Source organism: Aphis gossypii, chromosome X (assembly GCF_020184175.1).
Source record: "Aphis gossypii isolate Hap1 chromosome X, ASM2018417v2, whole genome shotgun sequence".
Classification (NCBI taxonomy): domain Eukaryota; kingdom Metazoa; phylum Arthropoda; class Insecta; order Hemiptera; family Aphididae; genus Aphis; species Aphis gossypii.
The window spans coordinates 31,937,972-31,957,742 of record NC_065533.1 but is presented as its reverse complement, the minus strand read 5'-3'; the positions used below and the strand labels follow the sequence as shown (position 1 = coordinate 31,957,742).

At 31.1% G+C, this 19,771-nt stretch overlaps 2 protein-coding genes and 1 pseudogene across 2 annotated transcripts; all 3 read right to left on the bottom strand.

The window, feature by feature from the left end:
• Positions 1-5,680: 5,680 nt before the first annotated feature.
• LOC126552172 (uncharacterized) lies at positions 5,681-7,252 on the bottom strand. Its single transcript, XM_050206816.1, has 2 exons — positions 6,833-7,252; positions 5,681-6,767 (listed from the first exon to the last, which is right to left on the bottom strand). Exon 2 carries the CDS (start codon positions 6,584-6,586, stop codon positions 6,002-6,004), a length of 585 nt encoding a protein of 194 aa, XP_050062773.1. The 5' UTR covers positions 6,587-6,767; positions 6,833-7,252; the 3' UTR covers positions 5,681-6,001.
• Positions 6,940-8,419, bottom strand: LOC126552475 (uncharacterized). The gene is made up of 2 exons (XM_050207177.1): positions 7,310-8,419; positions 6,940-7,268 (listed from the first exon to the last, which is right to left on the bottom strand). Exons 1-2 carry the CDS (start codon positions 8,370-8,372, stop codon positions 6,940-6,942), a joined length of 1,392 nt encoding a protein of 463 aa, XP_050063134.1. The 5' UTR covers positions 8,373-8,419.
• A 2,760-nt stretch (positions 8,420-11,179) lies between these two features.
• LOC126552824 (uncharacterized) lies at positions 11,180-15,126 on the bottom strand (annotated as a pseudogene).
• Positions 15,127-19,771: the final 4,645 nt, after the last annotated feature.

The window sequence follows — 19,771 nt, the reverse complement described above, 5'->3', positions numbered from 1 at the left end:
AAGCAGACACATGATGAAGCAAATAACACTCTCGTCGTACTTGCCAACAAAATACAAGGTCATGGTTCAACAAGTAATTCAGCAAAACGCTTACTTTCTGCATCCAGAAAATATTTTAATTTGTATGGTAACCGATAACGATCCTGAGATCCGAAAACGGGGATTAGAATTAGTGTTGTTAAGCAGGGAGACCACCAAAAAAGTAGGAAAAATTCGTCCATTCCGTGTTCCAAAAATAAATTTTGAAGCGACGCACTACACGGAACTCATAAATTGGGACGAAATCGATTTAACTACTCCACCTGTGATGAACAATTTTTCTACTGCAGAACTTGCGGATTATTTCAATCTGAATAAACTGCCTCAATTGCCAATTTTAAACTATCCATGCCATACACAAAGTGTTGAGCGTATTGTTCAAGAAGTTAGCAAAGCTTCTAAGATGGTATGCGGATTTGAAGCACGAGATGGACTAATTCTAAGTAAAATAAGTCATAGGAAACTCATGCCCAGTCTTCGAACTAAGGCAGATTACAGGATTTCCACTGAAGAAAAATCCATTGTGTAAAGTGCAAGTATATTAATTTGTCAATTATTTTATGCCTATTGCGCCTCGTTGGTAGGGAGGAAGGGGAGGCGTGGACGGGACTCAAAGTGCAGCCACCTCCCCGTGGTGAGTCCTGGGTAGTTAAGAAAATAACTAGCGAAGAGCGGCACCTTTCGTTTCGAATTCTACTTGACTAAAACGCAAGGGTTCGAAAATATATGAACACTCCCCTCCCCTCCTGCCTATTAAAACGTTTTTTCCGATCCGCGACCTGAAGATATTGATCGATTTCAATTTTTTAAAATGTTTATTGTTCACTGGTAAGGGTGTTTACGGTTACCTAATCGAGTTCGATTCGTCCTACCTAGATTAACCCGTTGTTTCGCATACAGATATCCCACCTGTGGTGAAAGTCGACGGTCGATTTGGCTATACACCTCTGGGCGTCGAAACAGCGGAGCGGAGTCGCTGTTAACATGACGCTCAGGGAGTGGAAGGCGAGGCAGGAACACGGTGGCAACGTTGTGGTGATGTGGCAGACCACAAAACGGGGGACAAAGAACTGGCGTCCTTGGTCGTCGATGACGAAATGGCAAGCCTGATGGATAGGTAGGTTATTGACGATATCCCCGCACGACTGACCCAATTTAATATATTCACCGCTTACATCGTTTACACATACTACCAACTGCGTTCGAGGACGGGCTTCGAGCGACAGAATTTCTTCCTAATGAATAGAGGCGAAAAGATTGTGAAGATATACGACATCAACAAAATCTACGGTGCGTGACTGTCGGCTAACGTCTTTCGGCGAATGGTTGAGACGAGCAGTCGTGACCACGGGACGGCAACTTCAGCGGGAATCGCCAAAGCCCTCCAAATTCCGACGACACGGTGGCATGGTACTACCGGGTGCCAGACACGGCGGAGGAGGTAAGGCGACACCAACCAATTTCCAAGGTAGACCACACGGCTCTTGTGAAGAGCTACGTGGACAAACAGTAAGTCAACGGAACGCAACACCTTTCCCGGCGCTCGATGTTACTAATAATTTGTCTGTTTTTCAGCTTTGAAGACATATTTGATCCCATGCCTTACAAAAAATTCGTCAATTCAGAATGGATAGAACGTTTAAAAGACGAAGAAATATATCGCGAGTACCCGTCGGTACTTTTTTAAAAACATCAATGTTCTGTTTAGAAAACTCAACTCTTCTTATTGACTTAAACCTAACAATATAATTATTTGAATCCTTCAATTTTTGTTTCTTAAACATGGCACACCATACATCACTCCAGTCCAAAAAATAAGTATGTTTAAAAATTATAGTGTTATAAGGACTTACATTTATTCTGGAATTTCTTATTATAGTGGACCGTTCAGATGGAGCCCGGACAGTTTTCTTTTTAATATTTTTGTCTATACAATATACATGCATGCACAGAATCAACTGGCATATATGCATGACCCAGTAATAAATAATTTATAGTTAAACACATGATATTTTTTTAACTAGAAAAAAAATGATGCAGCATTGATAACATAAAATGATTTTTATTTATTTTGGCTAGGGCAACTATCACAATATAGGGAAATTTCTTTTAACAGACCTTTATCATCAACACTTTTAAAATAATCATGTAAAATAGAACTAATTTTAATAGCTCCTCGCTTACCGTCAACTTCTTCAGACCATAAGTGACAGTGACCAACTTTGGTCTTTCTTTCATAAGTATTCAATTTATAAAAAGCTGGTTTCCTTGAGTAAAATAACAACATGCTATTACCCATGGTGTATTAAGAGTTTTTTTAATGTATTAAGAATTCCAATATTGTAATTAGTGTTCCACCTTTTTTTGAAAACACCACGAGGAACAGCTAAAACATTATTTAACTTACAATCTTCCACATAAACCCTGTATACATGCTTTGAAAAATATCAGTTATGTATTTTTTTTATTGCTTTTTTTATAATTTCTACAGTAATGTAATGGGACAGCTGGTAACTTTTTAATAAATTTATCAACATATTCTACTTGGATAAGTGGGATTTTATTTTTTGAAGATTGTCTACCTCTATTATCTGGTTTAGAAGAAAATAAGTCAGACTTATTATTTCGAGTATAGTTTTTTAGATGATGTATTCATTGTGTTTAGAATACATATTCTACAAACTTTTAAATGCACATTAACAAAAGCAACATAGTTACTATAAGTACATGAGCGATTATTGACATGGAAAACATCATTTCGTTTGACATCTTGCATACTCATACAACTTAGTAGATTATCTCTTTTTCTATTAGAATCCAATTCATTCCAATATCTAAAAAAAATAACCATCCTCTCATCCTCAGTTATGGTAGAACACTTATTTTATCATTTTTTTATTCAAACAAGGAGTTGGTTTCATTTTCTTTTGTGGAACTAATTCAATAATGTTATTTTGCTTTATTTTTTTATAACATTGCCCCTTACTTCGATTTAATTTATTAACAATCTTTATTTCTCTTTTTTCCCCTAACACTTCCACTTCTAGACTTTGTTCAAATAAAACATTTTCATTTGTTATAGGATTTATTCATTGTTTGAGTCATACGACGATTTATTTTTTTGTTTTATTTATCGAACGCACGAAACTTAAAAACTTTAATAATAGAAAATCAATAATTTATAATTTAGCAAAAGGATAATATAATTTATTATTGCGATTTAATAACGTTTTAATATAATATAATATACATATAATTAAAATTTATTGTTAATTTTGTTAGTTTTGGTCTCATTTAACGTATTTTAGGATCGGCGATGGACAGTGCATCGATCGCTACTGTCACAAGACTAATTGTAAAAATGGTCTTTTTACCGGTCGAGCCGATAGCCCGTTATCATTGCATATCGACTGACCACCGCGTCGACAACTGCGATCGACCACTATCGATCGCCGTTACTGAACAGTCATAGTATTATTAACATTGTCATCATTGCCTAAATTAAAATCAATGTTATTATCATTAGTAATAGAAACTGGTATAACAACATCTACTTCTAGACTTTTTTCAATCTCAGAAGTTACAAAATAATATTCATCATTGAATACTAAATAGTATAGTAGTAGTATTATTGCTATAATAATTTTCTACATTTAGTCATTTGACTCAAAAGCAACTGGTTCAAAAGTATCACAATTGTTAAAATTATTAATAGTGTTATTAACAAAATTATTATTACTACAATAATTAATATTAATATTATTTACATTGTCGTCTAATATAATAAATTGATCAATACTATCATCATCCAAAATTAAAATTATAATCGTCAAATTCATTTAAAAGTTCACTGTTGTCAGAAGCATTCACTATAGTCTATAATATTTGTATTTGCTTTTGGTGTAATAGAGTAATAGAACTATTAGGCGCAAGTAATTATTGTAGTATTTTCTTACTTCTTGAATTACTCATTTTTCTGTTATTAATATTATTTAAAACTTATTAAAACGAATGACAAAATAATTAAAAAAACAAAATCATTATTCAGAAGTCAGCAGATTGTGAAATGATAATATAAGTATGACCACGTGTGAGTGGATAGTAGGTACCATTATCATTATTATTGTGGAGGTACCCAGGTTATCACTGGAGCTCCTCCAACGATACCGCTGAATTAGGACGAGGGTGTTTAGACAAAAATCAACTCATCACAATTGTCAAATGTAAAGCAGTTAAAAAAATAAAAAATTAACGAAATAAAATGGTTTCTTGCTCGAGAGCGTAACAATAAGAACTATGACGGTCGGCCCCGTGGTTTCTTTTTAACGGGCGAGCGAGATGTTTTTATGGAGGTAGACGAATTCAGACGAGACGACGCGAGAGAACGCGCTGTTCGCGAGGTCTAGAGGAAGAATGAAAAAAAGAAAAAAGTCGAAACGCGGTCGCCGTCCTACGCCAAGAAAACACTGTGACCAACCGCCTAACAATATTGCCGATGCCGGAGGGGAATTATGTGGCGGCGGCTCGCCACATTATTTTACCTAGAAAATTGTGACAAAGCTAATCTATGTCAACATATTTCCTATTTAATAAACAGACGTTTAGATCTTATTAACCACAACACTTAATGATTTTGATAATATTATAAAGTTTATTATGGAAAATATGCTGCATTATCATTTAATACAAAAAATGTTCAATGTTGAAAGCGAAAATTTAAAAGGTAAAAGGTGTGGGTGAACAGACCAGTTATTGAACAGTCAAGGATTTGTTTGCAATAAAAATGCATTCATGATTAGGTTTTTAGCATCACATTTACACATTTTAGATTTTAAGATTGGTACAACTGTTTATTATTAAACTAACATTGATAAAACCATATAAGATCAATTTACTATTAAGGGGATTGGTGACGGTGATTGCCTGTCTTTGTCTAACACACGCGCAACATAAGAATTCAAACGTATTTTTTGTCCAACGTACCGATTGATACAGTAAAGCGATAAGAATTCTGAAAACAGATTTGAATTCGTCGTCAAGTCTACTTGAGAACGGCCAGTCCACATTTTTTATATTAAAATATAACTTTTTAAATAATTGAAATATGACAATTTTTTAATTACTCGTTTGTAATATAATAATTTTAAGATTTTGGCAGATAATATCAAAAATGTGGACTGACCGTTCTCAAGTAGACTTGACAACGAATTCAAATCTGTTTTCAGAATTCTTATCGCTTTACCGTATCAATCGGTACGTTGGACAAAAAAAACGTCTGAATTCTTATGTTGCGCGTGTGTTAGACAAAGACAGGAAATCACCGTCACCAATCCCCTTAAGCATATTAGTTTAATTGAAAAAATAAGTGAAATCCTAGTGATTGAACACATTATACTAGTCTATGAACACTTCAAACCCAGTGTATGAACACCATATTATTACTCTGTGGAACACCTACAAATATTTTATTAAATAATTTGTATTTAATAAATACTTATGTAAGTATATAATTCATATACATAATTAATAATATAATTCATGAATAAAATGTAGTTCCTTTATTAAAAAATAACACATAATTTAAAAACATTTATACCTAATTATACATAACTTATGATTTAAGTAAATGTATTAGTGACAACCAACTTGGTAACTATTAAAATAAATATCTGTGTAGGTAGGAAAGTAACAATGTTACAACTATATATAACAGTTGTATATTAAGCATTTAAAAATTAACAATTGTAAGTAAAAAAAAAAAAAACTTAACGGCAGTATTCACAAATATAAGCAACTGTATTTTCAGAACTAGCCCAGAGTTCATGGGCCCATTCAGCACATCCACAACATCTGATCCATGGCTCACCATTTTTTGACAAAGTGTAAGGTTCCTTACAGTACAAACATGTGGCATCATCTTCAGACCCCATAATTATATTCAATCCTGATTTAATTTTTTTTTTCACTTTTTGATTTTTTTGGTTCCTGTTTTTTTGTGGTTTTTTTTGACAACTTTAAGACCTTTTTCTTTTTTTATTCCCTCTTTACGTTTTCGTTTTTGTGTTAATTCTTCTTCTTTTTTTAGTTTTTCTTGTTCTTTACTGGCATGATATTCCCTCCACGTAATTGCTGTAACAGCAAATGGTAATTTTACATGACTTCTATTTTGTTTCTTTTTTGTGTCAGGCTTTGGCCAAAACAAATGTTTGCTCCGTGATTCTTCAATTGTTGCAGGACTTAAATTAGATTTATTTACAGTTACTGCTTTTTGAATGGTTTCATTTGGACACTTATCAACTATATTAACTTCTATAACTCCCTCACTTATTACATTATCAGTCTTTTTAACTCTACAATCTATTATATTTTTAGGTTCTATTTCAATATCACATAATACAGTTTCATTCATATTATTTTCAGTCTCATCAGTTTCAAACATATCAGTCTCATTCACAGTTTCAAACATATCAGTCTCATTCACAGTTTCAAACATATCAGTCTCATTCACAGTTTCAAACATATCAATCTTATTCACAGTTTCAAACATATCAGTCTTATTCACAGTTGCATACGTATCTTATTCATCTCATTTACAGTTTCAAGTATGATATTATCAATCTCATTTACTTTAAAAACATCATCTAAATTAATTTCCACACCTTCAGTTGTTAAATTATTAATATTATTATTTTCAGTATATGTACTCCCAGCACTAGGTTGTTCAATTTCTAAAACAAAAATGTATACATTAATTAATAAGAAATTAATCTTTAGAATATTAAAAAATAGTTACCATAGATCATGCTATGATGCTCCAATAAATCAAAATCACATTCGTACAACTGATTATCACTATTATCATATGCAATTTCAACTGGCATATCTTCAATATTAAGATTTTCAGTATTTTTTTTTAGTTTTAACCCAAAAATCAAATAAGGATGGCGATTTTTCAGCTTCAAGAAGAGGGTCTTGCAATTTTTTTTCAAATATTTCAGTATTTGCTCTCCCAATATAACTTTCAAACACTTTTAATGCAGCTTTATATTCTTCTGATGAAGTTTTAACAGGAATTTGTAAGCTCGAATCATTATTTGTAGTTGGAAACAGTATATTTCTTCGATATGAAATACATTTGGAAAAATCAACGGCATTGGGGTTAAAAGGATATAATCCACACTTTCTAAAACCATTCACAATTGAACTTGTTTGTACAGAGTCAAACGCTTCTTGAAAATGGTTTACAAAATATTCTTAGTTATTGAATTACCAGACCTTTTATTTTTTGCAACAACATTTTTCCAGCTTGCTTTTAGAGGCTTAAAAATGGCTACATCACATGGTTGCATTATATATGTACTATTTGGAGGAAGACAATATATAATAATCTGATTTTGAGCACAAAAATCTGCCAATTCCAGACTTAAATGGCTTTTGTGGCCATCAACAAATAGTATCACAGGAAATTTTACTTTATTGTTAACTAACCATGTAAAGAAACCATTTGAAATAAATTCAAAAAAAGTACCACTGACCATCCATCCAGAATCTGACCTTCCAATCATCCAATTATTAGGAAATGTTGTCATTAATGAAGTGGGGATTCTCTTGTATGGGTAAACTACCATAAGTGGTGGAACAGTACCATCTGCAGAATAAGTACATAATACGGTTATGCATTCTTTTTCGTGTCCTTGTGCGATTTCATAAAAGTCCTTAATATGCCTTGGACCTAATACTCTGCCAGATTTAGGACAAGTTTGCAAACCGGTTTCGTCACAATTGAATATCCTACTTGGATCATCTAAGACATCCCGACAACCTTCGTTTATAAGAAAATTATCTAACTCTTGAAACCAATCCCGAATTTTTTCTTCAGTTACTGCTGCCCGAGCTTTGGAAATTACTTCAGTGTTTCTTTTGGTAATTTCTGAGTTTCTTTTTAAAAATAATTTCATCCACTTTTCTCCAGGTCTGAAATCTTTGAACGGTGTAGTCCTGGGAAAATTTTTGATCACTTTTTGAACAGAGTCTTTAACGTCTTCTTCTTTTAAAGGAAAACCAAGTGTAGCATTATTTAAAATCCAAGCTTTTATTCGGTTTTCTACTTCATCACTCAAAAACGAACAAGGGCCCATTTTTCTAATTAAAGGAGTCTTTCCTGATAATTTCATAGATAAAGTTGATTTGGGTATGTTATATTTAACTGAAGCTTTATTTAAAGATAATAATTTAGAAGTTACATCTTCCAAAGCCCATCGCATTTGTTCTTCAGAGTATTTAAATTTATTAGCCATTCTGAAAGAAACCATAATTATAAATTTGACTATCATTGGTAATATTTTAATATACTCTATTTAATGCTGTATAATATTTTTGTAAGTCCACACTTAAATATTGACAATATATTTTGTAGAATATATTAATATATATTATATATATTATTATTAGGTAGGTATCTAGGTAACTAATGCAATAAAAAATGTGTACTATAATTTTTTTTAATATTAATATACCTGTTCAATCACTGGATTAAATTATATTTAAGCAATACCAATAATTGAACATGTGTTCAATTACTAGGTTTTGTTAAATTTTAGTAACTAGTAATTGAACACCTACATAACTAGTCAAGTTAAGGACTTTTTTTATTTATATATTTGTTACATCTGCTAGTTATTGTAAACGTAAATTCATGCGATGTTTATATCGATAAATACTAAAAAGGGTCATTATAAACCAGAGTATATAGAGGCGCCCTAATTAAAATAATAAGAAGCCCAAATGGAAACAAAACAGTGTAGCCAAACTGCAAAAATATTTTATTGTATGTAAAGTATAGTGCAATATTTATTGTATTTTAATTAGTGACATGTCTGTCTACCTGTCCTTAGTACATATTATATTAAATAATATATTTATATTTTATATAATTAACAATTAATCACCTATATCATGACTATATAGTTTAAACTGTGTTCAGACGTAGTATTGATATTTGATATTATTTATAAATTAAATAGTATAAAAAAATAATAATACCTATCAAGTGTTTATAAAAATACTAATCATTAACACAACAGAACTAATTGGAGAGGTGAGATTTTTTTTTTTTATTTAACATAAACAATCTATACAGTTTTGCACAATAAGTTTATATGATGAGAGTATTAAAAATATATGAAAGTTGTGAATTAAGCAGCCACCCACTAGTGACTCTTAACTATTGATAAGTTAGTTGTTTTTTTTTTTTTTTAATTTGGCCATGATACGTTAGACATTAAAGTTTTGTAAAAGGTCACGGCACCATTTCCTTTTTAATCTGCGGTTAGAATTTCCTGGGAGAGTAAGGATGGAAAGATCTTTTATGAGAGGGTTATGATGAGTTTGGAGTCGTTAATGTTCGTGTGTAAAAAAAACGTGCCTCCTCAACTATTGTTTTCATATAAAGATCGTTATGAAGAGCGTGATTAGAAATATAGGGTGGAGCATTGGATAATCGTCGGAATGATATGTTTTGGAACGTTTGAATTCTATTAGTGTTAGATTTTTTTGCTACACCCCACAGTTGAAGTCCATACGTTCAAATTGGTTTGAGTAGAGCTTTGTAGATTATTTGTTTGGTGTTTAGGGTGGAGCACTTATTCCCAATAAGCAGCGGACTAAGCATACGCATGCGATTATTTAGGGTTAGTCGTTTGGTTTGGAGGTGTTTTTTCCATGTCAGTCTTTTGTCAAGGAATAACCCTAAATATTTAACTGTATCGGATTTGGAAATTAGTACATTGTTGAGAGTAATGTTTGGACATATTCCTTGTTTGAGTGTGAATGTTGTGTGTATAGATTTATTTTGGTTAATTTTTACCCGCCATTTATCATACCACTCGGACAAGTGGTTAAGATGTACTTGTAAGTTTGATGAGGCAATTATAGGATCTTCATTGATAGATAAAATAACCTTGTCGTTGGCATAATCCGCTACGATGGTTTGTTGCATAGTGGGTTGGTCTGCTACATAGATGTTAAACAGAAAAGGGGAAAGTATACCACCTTGTGGTACACCCGCTTTGATTGGTGCGATTTCTGATATCGACGAATTAAATTGAACTTGGAAGTGTCTATCAGTTAAATAAGATTTAATTAATAGGTATAGTGGGGAGGGGAGAAATTTGTTAAGTTTAAATCATACCAAACCCGGTCGAAGGCTTGTGCTACGTCTAGAAAAATACAAGAGCAATAAAGCTTTTTTCCAAGGGATGTACAACTCGATGTAATTAATGTATTGTGCTAGGTGAATTGCGGAACCCGAACTGAGTATTTGGAAGTATAGTATATTGTTAGTGATAATATGTGATATTATGCGTCTTAAAATGAGTCTTTCTAAAATTTTTGAAAGGAATGGCAAGAGACTCATTGGTCTGAATGAAGTTAGGGTATCGAGTGGTTTGTCAGGTTTAGAAAATAGTCCTATTTTAGAGAATTTCCATAACATCAGAAAATATGACAATCTGAGAATAGTATTAAATATATATGTTGTTAGTACTATGGCTTTTTTAGGAAGGAACCTAACTACTTAGGCCGTAATCAGATCAAAGCCGAGTGATTTTTTGAGTGAGTATTTTTGGATGGTAGTCCATAGCAGTTAGAATTTCTATTCGGAGTAAATCAAACAAAAGGTTTTGATTGGTTTTTCGTTTTAGTTTAGGGTCCTGAATATTCTCCTAAAAGTCCCCGGTGATAACACGTGTGCTTAATCTTTTAAGGGTGAAAATTGCTCAAAAATCAGTTTTTCACTAATACCTCCTAAAATATCAACTGGACAACTAAATTACCTATATAATAAATTAAAGCTGAGTAAATTATCTATAAAACAGTATCAAAGGTCATTAAGCCTACAATCAAAAGGCTTCAAGAAAAAAATTAAGTAAAAATTAGTATTTATCAGAATTTTTTTCCGAGAGAGATATTTATGAAAATCGTCGTTGTACGGTCTATACTACATTTTTCTTACTCTATTCCACACCACCTACGGAGGTTGAGTACTAGGTGCGTTTTTTTTTTACGTAGTATCCCTAGTAGACCTATTCCACAACTAAAAAACAATATTACGAATAAAAATAAAAAATGTACCAATACATTTTGAGTTAGATTTCTTCTTCTTCCTCCATCTCATATCCGTCGCTATAATAGATATTTTCTGATGTTTCAATTTCTTCAGCTGCCTGCTCCATGACATCGTTAAGGTTAATAGAAGTATTATTGGAATTATCATTCTCCTCGACCGTACTTTCAAGTGGGGGTGAATTGTAGCATGATTGCCCGTGACAGTTAGCGCAAACTACTGAGCAGTCCAATCCTAGTTTTCGACAGCCGCATAGTGCTCCACAACCTTTCACGCACTTACAGAAAATCATATTAAGAAGACAATCTGAGGCAGGGAGTTGCAACATTCTCCTAGGCATTAAGACACCTTTCCTTAAAATCTAACCCCAATATGTGGGATTCAAATCATTACCCAACCATTTCTGAACCTGATAGTAAACACGTAACAGGTGCATCCCAGCAGCATCAGCAGTCGGTGGAAGTAGATTTAATTTTACTGGCTTATTTTTACTCACAGATTGAATAAAACTCGAGTATCTATACTCGTTAAGAGAAGTTTCGTCGATGGGTGCTCCATAAATACCAAGCATAAATTTGATACCATTTTCAATCAATTTTCCCCTCAAAACATTTTGTGAATTAAATATCTGAGTTGTAAGTCGTAGATCTTCTCGTTTTGTCATTAGTTTTAAAGCTGATAATTTGCCTTTATGGGAAAGAGCAGATGTTGTGTCACAGCCAGAGAAAGCGTGGAGGAATACAATTTGATCTCGAATAAGATGATGTTGATCGAAATTTCGAGATGAATATAGTTTCTTTTCAACATTTTTTTATTTGGTTTGAGGAAGAAAATTTCTTGTGTCGCTAGGGAACGAACAGTTAAAATCACAAGGAGATCCACGTCTTCCCCAACTATAGTTGTTATATTGTTCATTATAGTAAATTATCAATTGTTTTATTTTCCATTTTTTTTTGCAAATTTCCAAGATTATTAATTATTTTTTGCATAGTATTCTTAAGTCTACAAAGAAAAAAAAGATTTATTGAAATATTTCAGACATATACAATATGTAACTTATAACATACCTAATATTAGATACTTGTAATTTATGTTTTTGTTTAACTATGTTTGACAAAGAACGTTTTCTATTAGGTGTTAATGTTTGAGAAATATTTTTTTTCACATTGCCATGTATATAGGCCCGTAGCCACGGGGGGGGGGGCGAGATGGGGCGTTGCCCCCCCCTAAACCCAGTTGTTGCCCCCTCTAAAAATATTAAAAATATAAGAAAGACATTGTTTTTATATATAATGCCCCCCCCCCAAAAAAATTTACTTTGCCCCACCTGAAAATTTGGTCTGGCTACAGGTCTGCATGTATATATCTAGATTTATATACTCTAAATATTACAAAAAGATTTTCACATTCTTTGCACCTATTAACACCAAGTGAATCTATAACAATTATTGTACATTTATAATGATGCCATGTACCATGATTTATTTTTGCACTTTTAACTGAAATACCTACAAATAAAATAATTTAATAAATAAGGTAATACTTGGTAATAATTTTGGTGAAATTGTCTAAAGACTTAAGTAAACTACTAAATAATTACCTACCTGAAAAATTAATTGCTTTAGGGCTACCAATGCAGATACTTTTCTTATCAAATAATATTAATAAATTAATAACTTCCTCAATGTTATTAAGTCCAACTTCAATACTTTCCAAGTTAAAATTTGAGGGCTTCAATTTTACATTAAAAGCATAACATGACACTTGGAAATTATGTTGGATAACTATTTGTTTTTCAACAGTAGCTTTTGGGATATTATCATTTTGAATTTGCATTGAAAAAAAGACTAATGTAGTTTCATTTTGAATGCAACTCCATCCAGTTGGGAGGTTGAAGATTTTAATTGTTTGAAAAATGTTAGAAACTGCAATTCTTTGATCTTATAAAAATATATTTTGAATAATGTGTTTTAAATAAAAACAATTTATTGGAATGAAATACGAAACAGTAGGTAATAGATGTATTAACCTGATGGTTGTCTGAATTATTTAAGTTTTGAAAATTCCTATGGAAAGAACTATTATCATCAGAAAGAGGCACCTGCACCAGAGAGTCACAATTTGAATTTATACTGGATGAGTCAATTGGTGTACTACAATTCCAATCAAGTTTTTTACGACATAATGGAATCTGTAATAAATTAACAAAAAAAAATAAATGAAATATTTTTAGATATAATGTACTTGACTATCCAGAATCCCATTTATCTATTCAACAATTTTCCCAATACATTTGTTTGAAACTTTTAATAGAGTTTTAAGAATTCAATCAACATTGATCAAAAAATAAAATTTAAGTATTAAAGTACTCATTTAAACATTTAAAAAACAATTTTTTTTTGTATAATATTTTATAGGTAATAGAAAAACTAGATGGTTTTTATACCTCTGTGCTGAATTGTGGCCTTGCAAGTATCGATATAATTTCTGAGCAGTCATCAAAGCCTTTGTTAATAGTATTACTAAATAATGATGGCACAGCACCCTTTTTTAACTTAGGAATGCTCCTCTAAGAAAAAATAAAACATTAGGTAGCAGTGGCGGTTTGACAATTTTATGTGACCAGGGCAAGCCTAAAATATTTATTCTAGGTACCACCAACCTACTTACCACTGCATGAATTTGATATTTTACTTAATAAAAAATCAATTTGAACTTGTACTATATTATTATAAATTATAATCAGTGGAGTAGTCAAGGGGGGGATAAGGGGCTATAGCCTCCCCAGTGGCTGTATTTTTTATATTGTTCTAAATATTTAAATTTAAATATAGAAATTGTCTTACAAATTTTACTAATAAATTTCTTGTTATTAGTTGTATAATAGAATATTTGAGTTAAAAAAGTATTATTAAAAGTATTTATTAATTTTTTTTTTGTTTTTGATTTTCAATAACTCAGGTTAAAAGTGTTTAGCCCTTCTCATAAAAAATACTGGCTATGCCTTTAATTATAATGTATTTATATATATTATTTACTCATAATCAAAGCTGGGCACTAACTAGTTAGAAAGTTAAAATTAGGTAAGTTAAAAAGTTACTTTTTAAGTAATTTTGTTTCACCTTTCATGTTTTAATAACCGACAAGTGATATACAAATTAATTTTCAAGAAATTGAAATTATTACTTACTTAATTAGAACATTTTGACCATTTTTACTAGGTGTTTAATTCAATTTTTCAGTTTTAACCAATAATTGAAATTAGATAACTTATTATTTACATTTTAACAAAAAAAGTTTTTTAATCTATAAAAAAAAATAACTTCTAACTTCTAACTAACTAAGTTAGAAATGTTGACAATTTCAGAAACTAACTTATATCCTAACTTAGATAGTTTTTTTATTAAAGTAACTTAACTTCAACTAGTTAAAAAAATGACTAACTTGCCCAGCTTTGCTCATAATACAGATTAAAAAATATTAAAGTACCTCAGGATAAATAATAAGTTATAGGTATAGCTATTTCAAATAATTTCAATAATATTAATAATGAATACCTGTCCCAGTCATATACATGTTTAAGCCGCCTCTGTTAGGTAATAAAGAGTTATTAATTATAATAGTATCGATTAAATAATTTCAAAATAATATGGTTACTATGGCATAATTTATGGTTCATAAGGGAGATTTTTTCAAGAGGTATAATAAATATTTCAAATAGGTACTAACTTGCAGTAATGGGTCAGAAACATCATCTGGCCAATTTACATAAGATTTAACCAAATCATCATTCGTAAAATGCAATTCACATATTTTTTTCACGATAGTAACTTTATTATTATTTTTAGAAACTACATTATTCCATAATGTATTTAGAATAGGGTCGGCAGGTATAGAAAATAGAGTACACTTCCTAAATGTTTTTTCATGACTCTTGCAGTTTGAACAGAGCATTTATAAACCATTTTAAAATATTTCAATATGCACTTATTGTTACAGTTTTTTATTACTGTCACCGCGATTGATAATTAGTATTACTCGTAATATTTTACAATGAATACGGATAAATGGTAATATTGGTAATTGTATACATAACATAAAATAGCTATTGAACATTTTTTTGTTTATTTTTAGCATAGACTTTTAGTCCGTAATTTTCAGACAATCCAGAGCTGTACAATAAAATAGCCGGTGAGTCTGTTTCAATGTAAAAAACTACTAACTATTTAACTAATTTAATATTCTAATTAATACTTTGAGTTTAAGTTCATTTCTTTTTTGGTACTTAGTTACAATATTTTTAAATTGTTTGGATACTAGGTTTATTTTAATTTAACAAGTAACATGTAAGCATTGTTTTATTCTGTGATGTAAGGTTTGTACACGTTGACTAGGAGATGGCGCCACAATCGCTCATTGACTTTCCGTAACAGATGTGGATCTTTTCATTATATTGTGCAGTATTGTTCGTTTCCAGTCCTGTTAATCTTAGTCCGTGGTCATGGTCCACCGCAGGGCCTAAAATTGTATGTACTACGACACACTTTGTGTAGTACGAAAAGTGAAATGTGTACTACGAAATTTAAAAGTGTGTAGCAAATAATTAATGTTTTAAAATTTTAAAATATTCGGTTTTCATAATGTTCATACGGTAGTTAAAATATCTACATTTCCTGGTGGCTGGGAAGACTAGTTAAAAAATAAGTTAGTTTATACAAGTTCTTCACAAAACTCAGTTTTAGATACAATCACACTTATGGATCTAGAATTATTTGATAAAGAGAAAGACCAAGCATACAATAGGAAAAAAAAGACATAATTATTATGTTTCTGAAAATAGGTGTTTCACCGCAATTCGCTATGATACAATTGAATATATCTTAACATACTTTAATGATCGTTTGGACACCTCAAATTGGTCCATGTTGAAACCATTGGCTAAATTGAGTGATTTAGTTACTGATGCAGAGTTAAAAAATTGCCACAAAATTATTTGTCCAGATTATGAATTAAATGAATTTGTAGCATCATATCGCGAAGCTAGTGGCATTGAGACTATACAAAATCAAACAATTTCTGAAATTCTTTTGAAAAAATTATTGAAAAACACTGCATGGAAGTCACTTGGCGTTTCAGTGGTTAGAAATTAAAATATTTAATTTATAAACTATAGAAGTAGTTAAAATTTAATTTTTTTATGAATAAATTAAATTGATATAATATGGTTATTAATTATTATATATGTGACGATCAGGGTAGGGTGACCATTTGCTAATCGTATTTACATAAATTCGGTGGTATACAAATATTGCGTGTGCGTGGGAAAGCCGACTTTGTCCCGTGGGTCCAAGTCCGCCGATCAACGACAATACCTGCCGGTGCGTAACGCACACACGCTCCCCTCTCACATCTCCATGGTCTGGGCCACACCAACGAATTATGTATGATATAGGGATATCGGTCGATTAAGTTATATCTCCACATGCTCTCGCTCTGTCTCCCTCCTCCTACTGTCTCTGTCGTCGGTCGTCTGTTTCGTGCGTTCGTGGCCGATTAAGCCGACGGACGACACTTTTTTCTCCCGTACGCACGAACATCACCATGTTGGAGGAGTAGAGCGTCGCGATCGCCGGAGCGCCATCGGCCGGCACATATATCATGGAGCATAGTGGTAACGTACACAAATTTGTACATATTGTCTATTAGACACCGTGGCCGGTATCCCTATCCCTCGTATTATTTATTATTGCCCTATTGGTATATGTATTATTTGTTATTGCCCTATTGGCATATGTATTATTTATTATTGCCCTATTGGCATACGTGTTATTTATTATCATTGTCATATTGGTGGGTTCTTTATATTATTCTTATGGTGTTTTATTTATTCATTTCTGTCCGAGTTGTATGCCAATGGCTTTCTCGGCGCCCGCTTTCAAACAATATACTTAATGCTCTCTAACTTAAACAGTGTTTTATGATTTTTCTTCTTCTTATTATTATTGGTATTATTCGTTCCCTCACTCCTGGTAACGATATGTGAAACAAAAATCCACGACGTTCCGACCTATTTGGGTCTCAGCTCGTGGTTGGCGACCAATCGACCATATGACTCTCGAATCATGAACGATATGACTCGAGTTGTCACATATATTTTATTTTAATTACAGGCTCGTATAATTGCTACAAAGCCTCATTCAGCAGATGTTGAAAGACTGATTTCATATTATAATATTATGAAAACTTCTAAAAGAAGCTCATTGTCTCCAGATGTTTTAAGTAACGCACTTTATATTAAATTTAATATGAGTACTGTGAGCCAATTTAATCCATTACCTGCTGTAATTCAATGTTTAAAACAAAAAAATATACACTCTAAAATACATCCAAAAGCAACTTTACAAGAATATTTTGAAGGAGTATTTGTTAAAAGCAAATCTATAAAAAAAAACAAATTTACTAGATAATAAAGTGTCGTTTTAATAATTTAATTAGTTAATTAATAAATTAAATAAGTGTATATAAGGACATTTATATTTTTAATTTTCATAACAGTTATTTATTTAAAAAAAATATTTCTTAAATAATTAAGTATACCTACCTAAATAAAAAAATATGTGTTCAAAATGCATTTTTTTTTATTTATATTAATAAATTATTTATTAATATATTTATTAAATTTATTAATATTATATATCTAATTGATAATTAAAATCAATTTTCAGAAGAATCTTCATCATCTGTGTACATCATTTGTTATAAACTTTTAATTGAAATATGAGTAGTACGAACAATTGAAAATTTTAGGCCCTGGTCCACCGTATATATCCACCTTGGTATCGTAGTTCTAGTTAATAATAAATTACGATGACGATTACGAGTTTACCAAAATAACGAAAAATAAACGTCCGACGTGTTCGCGTCGAATGAAAATAAACTTTTATCGATTATACAACAACAAATATGATAAATATGAAAAATAACAAAAAGCGTTCGACGAATTGAGATGATGTCATCAAATGACGTAAAAAAACAAGTCGACGGTTTGGAGTTACGGTACGGTTAGTCACGTCGGAGCCAGTCAAAATGTTGTGCGTGGTCGTGCGTGAGACGGGAGAACGTTGGACACGGAAAAAAATCGTCTCGACGGTCGGACGACAGCGACGTCGTGCCTACGGTACGCGATTCGAGTGCGAATAAAAGTGGTAAGACGAGTTTCGTCGGTGACAATGAGTAGGTACCTAACACGTATAACTAAAAAGTGCACAGCTGTCGTGTACTGAATAATTACAAACGACGAACCGTAATATAGCATACGCATTGTATCACATGTACGGTCCGCTAGCAATATTTGATAAGAGAATTCAAGGGTTCCCAAAATCTATTGCTAATCGTCAATTTGTTGCCTATCTTAATCCTGAAAATCTATTGCTAACGTTCAATTGTGTGTTTATTGCCTACCTACCAAATATATTTTGCTGTTCGACTCATCAGCTATTTAGTACTTTTCTGACCTACGAAAAAATCTATTGCTACTGTTCAATTTCTTTATTTATTACTTATTCAACCTTTAACAAGTCAACAATAACAATAAAACAAAGTGTTCGAACGCGGTTGACTTCAAAATAAATTAAAATTAAATAATTAATAAAAATAAATTGAGTTTTAACCTTTTAAAAAGGTTTGTTTTTTAATAATGTTTTTTTTCGAATTTCCATACTGGCGGGTAAAATACATTAATTTTGAATGAGATTTAAAATAAAACTTGGTTTAAATCTTTGCTGCGGCTACACTGTTCAATGGTTATTTAATCAGTTTATTTTGATAATGGAGTTGCCGCAATGCCGCATTCCACGGTTTAAGATCTTTCCTTTGATATAATCTGTGGTCGCATCTAATTCAACTGTACTTAAAAATTTAATTTTAATCATAATTTATTGATAATATGAATAATATATTATAATATACATTTTACTATTTTTACAGCCAAATTGTTATAAATTTGTTTTTTTACTAAATATTAGGCGTGATCCTAACTATCGAACTTCAATTAAGAAAACACTAGAATTGTAATAAGAAGCACACTAAAGGTAACTTTAAAATCGTGATTTTATCAGTTAACTAAGTAATTGATATTTTATTTAAAAGATTGTTCAAGGAGTATTAATGTTTTTACTAATTCACCAAAAGTTATATAATAATTCAGTAAAAAAAATAACCAGTCCATACAATAGATAGAATACTAATTATTACTATTTAGTATTTACTAAAGTACCTATTGATTAAAATATAATTTGATTATTATGAATTGATGATATTATAATATTATTTTATCTGAAAAATAAATTACCAAAATCGAAAGAATAACCAAGTTTTGTCTGATGGTTCCACGTGATAAAAAAAAAAATTAATTAACTTAACTGTAAAATAATGATAATTAACTGTAAAAAGCTAAGTAAAAAAAAATTAACTTTTTAACTTTTTAATAAGTTAATGCAAACCATTGTAAGTTAGACATAGGTTTCTAAGTTGTCTTTTAAAAGTAATTTATAAATTATTACAATTTTAATTTATTGAGTTAAGTTAAAGTAAAAGATTTATGTATTGTCT